The following is a 3506-nucleotide window of genomic DNA, read 5'->3' on the forward strand; positions in this document are numbered from 1 at the left end:
ATGCAATGATTCACTAGAATAGGGGAAAGGAATACAGTAGAAGATGAGTAGATACGTTTGTGAGATGAAAGAGTGAAGGCAGCAGAGGATCAAATCGGGAAAAGGACAAGGCCTAATAGAAATCCTTGAATAACACAGGAGATACTGAATTTAATTGATGAAAGAAGAAAATATGAAAATGCAGTAAATGAATTAGGTGAAAGGAAATACAAATGTCTAAAAAGCAATATTGACAGGAAGTGCAAAAAGGCTAAGCAGGAATGACTGTAGAGGATAAATGCAAGGAGTTAGAAGCACATTTCACTACGGGGAAAGAAAGATACAGCCTACTTGAAAAATAAAGGAACTTTTGGAGAAAAGAGAAGCAGATGTATGAATATCAAGAGCTCAGATGGAGAACCAGCCCTGAGTCATGAAAGAAAAGATGGAAGGAGTATATAGATAGTCTATACAAGGGAGATGAATTTGAAGGCTATATTATAGAAATCAAAGAGACATAGATGAAGATGAGATGGGAGATATGACACTACAAGAAGAATTTGACAGAGCACTGAAAGACCTAAGTCAAAACAAGACTCCGTTAGACTACTGACAGCCTTGGGAGAGCCATCCATGAAAAAACTCTTCCACCTGGTGTGCAAGATGTATGAGACAGGTGAAAGAACCTCAGATTTAAGAGGAGTGTAATTCAGTCTAACCTCTGTACAGTGATTACTGATACAATGCTAAAACCAGGTACAGCGATAATTTTACACGGTTCCATGTGATCGCATATAAGTAGTAGGTTAAATACTCCTCATTACAATGATGAAGTGATATTAGTAGCACCCTTTTATAACAATAACAATGTTCTACAGATCTTACTATTTTCTGCTTCTAACAATCTGACCATAATCATAGGTATTGTTTGTTAAACCTCTCATCCTTTAGTGTTCTATATTCAGAAGCTTCGCTATGTGCTGTGCTTATGGTAAGCAGATAGCGAGCAGCATACAGCTGTGGACAAGTTGTGCTGAGTGGCAAACAGAAAGAATTATAGCTTCTGTGTTTCAACCAGTGTTAAATGTTTTAGTCAGTATGTTGTTGAGCTTGAGTTGCAGCAGTCAGAAGTGTTGTGCTGGGATCATATGCAGTTTATTTCCAAGACTTTTGCAATCTTTGAATTTTTTAAGTTGATGTAAATTTGCTTTGGACTTGGCTAATAAAATTTGTGCAATGGTTGGAACTCGGAAACAGATATGGTTAGAGGCAAAAATTGAGGTTTTGAAAGACATCAAAAATGGAATGAAACAGTTACATGTGACCAGGAAGTATGAACTAGCACAATCAAGGTTAGCCACATTCCTTAAAGAATGAAAACAAATTGAAGAAAGCTTTCTCAATGGCATGTTTAACTCTTCAAGAGAAAGAATGATGACGGCTACTGCTGACAGTGTAGACAGTGCTGTGGTTTAGTGAGATGCATGCTCTGAACATTACAAATAATGGCCCATTCATATGTCAAACAGGCTTAGATTTCACTTAGTTGCTTGATGATTCTAATTTTAGCCAAGTAATTGATGGTTTCAGAGATTTAGGAAAAGACTGGGATCATTTTCAAAGTGATTCAGGTGAAAAAAATTGGAATCTTTAGGTGATGCAGAATGTTGGTGGAAAAACACTGTGTGTAAACTGGCAGGAAAATACGGTCTTGAAAACAATGCAGGTGAGATGGGACTGTTTTACCCGTTGATGCCAGAGAAGATGATGGACAGTCTTTTGACAAGAAAAATGTAAAGAAGGGAAGCAACCCAACGCATGCCTAAAGGTTCTTCTCCGCAGCAACACTTCAGAGACACATAAGTTGACACCATTGGTGATCAGATGATCAACAAATCCCTGATGCTTGAAAAATGTAAGAAGCTTACCACATAAGACTACATACATTTTATTTTACCTTCCTTTAATTTATAAGCTGATTCATAGCCTTCAGCTGTAATGTTAGAGTACGCATGAAGATTACTACAGTACAGTACTCCACCAGATTAATTTTTTTTAAATTCAAAATGTGTTTTTTTTTATTGCAGTAAATTATAAGGCAAACTGAAAAGCATGGATGATGTCTATTTTCACTTCATAAAGAGATGGCAAGGAAAAATAAGAAAATTGCACTGCTGGAGGACAATTGTAATGCACATAACAACATGCTACCATTGAAGAATGTAGAACTACGCTACTTCCCCCTGAACTGTACTTTGATTCTTCAGCCTCTAGACATGGGGATATTAAGAACTTCAAGACAAAATACTCTTCAATCTAGTTCAACAAATGATTGGAAACATTGCAAGGTAAGTGGACATTCTTGTAGTTTCAATGTGAAGCAGGCCTGTGACATGATTGCTAGTTCCCAGAACAGTGTAGAGCTGAAAGTGATTGCAAACTGCTGGAAAAAAGCAAGGATTTCTGAAAATGAAAAAGTTGGTGAGAAAGTTGTGGTGGATGAAAAAATGGAGGGTGATGTTCAAAGCGATCTTGAGAGGTATTCATCAATAATTGGTAAAACCATAGGTGTATCAATAGTTGAATACATGTCACTGGATGATGAGGCACTGGTATTTAAGGCACACACAAATGAATCTATCATCAAAGAGTTGAAGGGTAATTTGCCTGTTGAAGATGCTGATGATGACAGTCATGTGATAAGTGAGAATCCTCCTCCTCTGATGGAACTAATAGGTCAGTTGGAAGCTATCCAGCAAGTAGCATCTTCAGTCCCCTGTGTTTCAGCAAAACAATTGGCTGCGTTGAAGGAGATAAAGACAATATTTATTTACAAGAGAATCATTAAGAAAAATGAAACAAACGAAAGTATATGAATTCTTCTGTACACAAGAGTAAGATACTCTACTAATAAATGGAGTGACAAAATGTGTTTCATTATTTATCCTTTAATGTTATTTCTCATCATAAAAGTACTACATTACTGTATATATTGACCTTTAAGGTACAGTACTCTAATAATCACTATTAACAAAACCTCATTATAAAATAACCTTTCAACAAAACAATTTTCATGGTTCTACTGAAGTCCGACAGTAATTTCAATTCCAAAGAAAGGGTGCTGACAGGTGTGAATATTACTGATCTATCAGTTTAATAAGTCATTGTTGCCAAATAGTAACACAAGTTCTTTATAGGAGAATGGAAAAATTGGTAGAAGCCAACCTTAGGAATGATCAGCCTGGATTTTGGAGAAATGTAGAAGCATGTGAGGCAATACTGAGTCTACAACTTATCTTAGAAGACAGGTTAAGGAAAGGTAAATCTACATTTACAGCATTTGTAGACTTGGAGGAAGCTTTTGTCAGTAATGACTGGGATACTCTCTTTGAAATTCTGAAGGTGGCAGGGGTAAAATACAGGAAGCAAAAGAAGAATGCTGAAAACTAGATGGGTAGAGCACTGTAATCTTACCCTCCCACACATCACTATTAAATTTTTCTTAGTGTCTTCATTATTTTAAAAAG

The 3506-nt window shown here is 36.3% G+C and overlaps 1 protein-coding gene across 1 annotated transcript; it reads left to right on the top strand.

The window, feature by feature from the left end:
- The first annotated feature begins 2123 nt into the window (after positions 1 to 2123).
- On the top strand, positions 2124 to 2855 carry LOC126176626 (tigger transposable element-derived protein 6-like). Its single transcript, XM_049923785.1, has one exon. The coding sequence runs from the start codon at positions 2124 to 2126 to the stop codon at positions 2853 to 2855; it is 732 nt and encodes a 243-aa protein (XP_049779742.1).
- The last annotated feature ends 651 nt before the right edge of the window (positions 2856 to 3506 follow it).

Source organism: Schistocerca cancellata, chromosome 3, assembly GCF_023864275.1.
Source record: "Schistocerca cancellata isolate TAMUIC-IGC-003103 chromosome 3, iqSchCanc2.1, whole genome shotgun sequence".
Classification (NCBI taxonomy): Eukaryota; Metazoa; Arthropoda; class Insecta; order Orthoptera; family Acrididae; genus Schistocerca; species Schistocerca cancellata.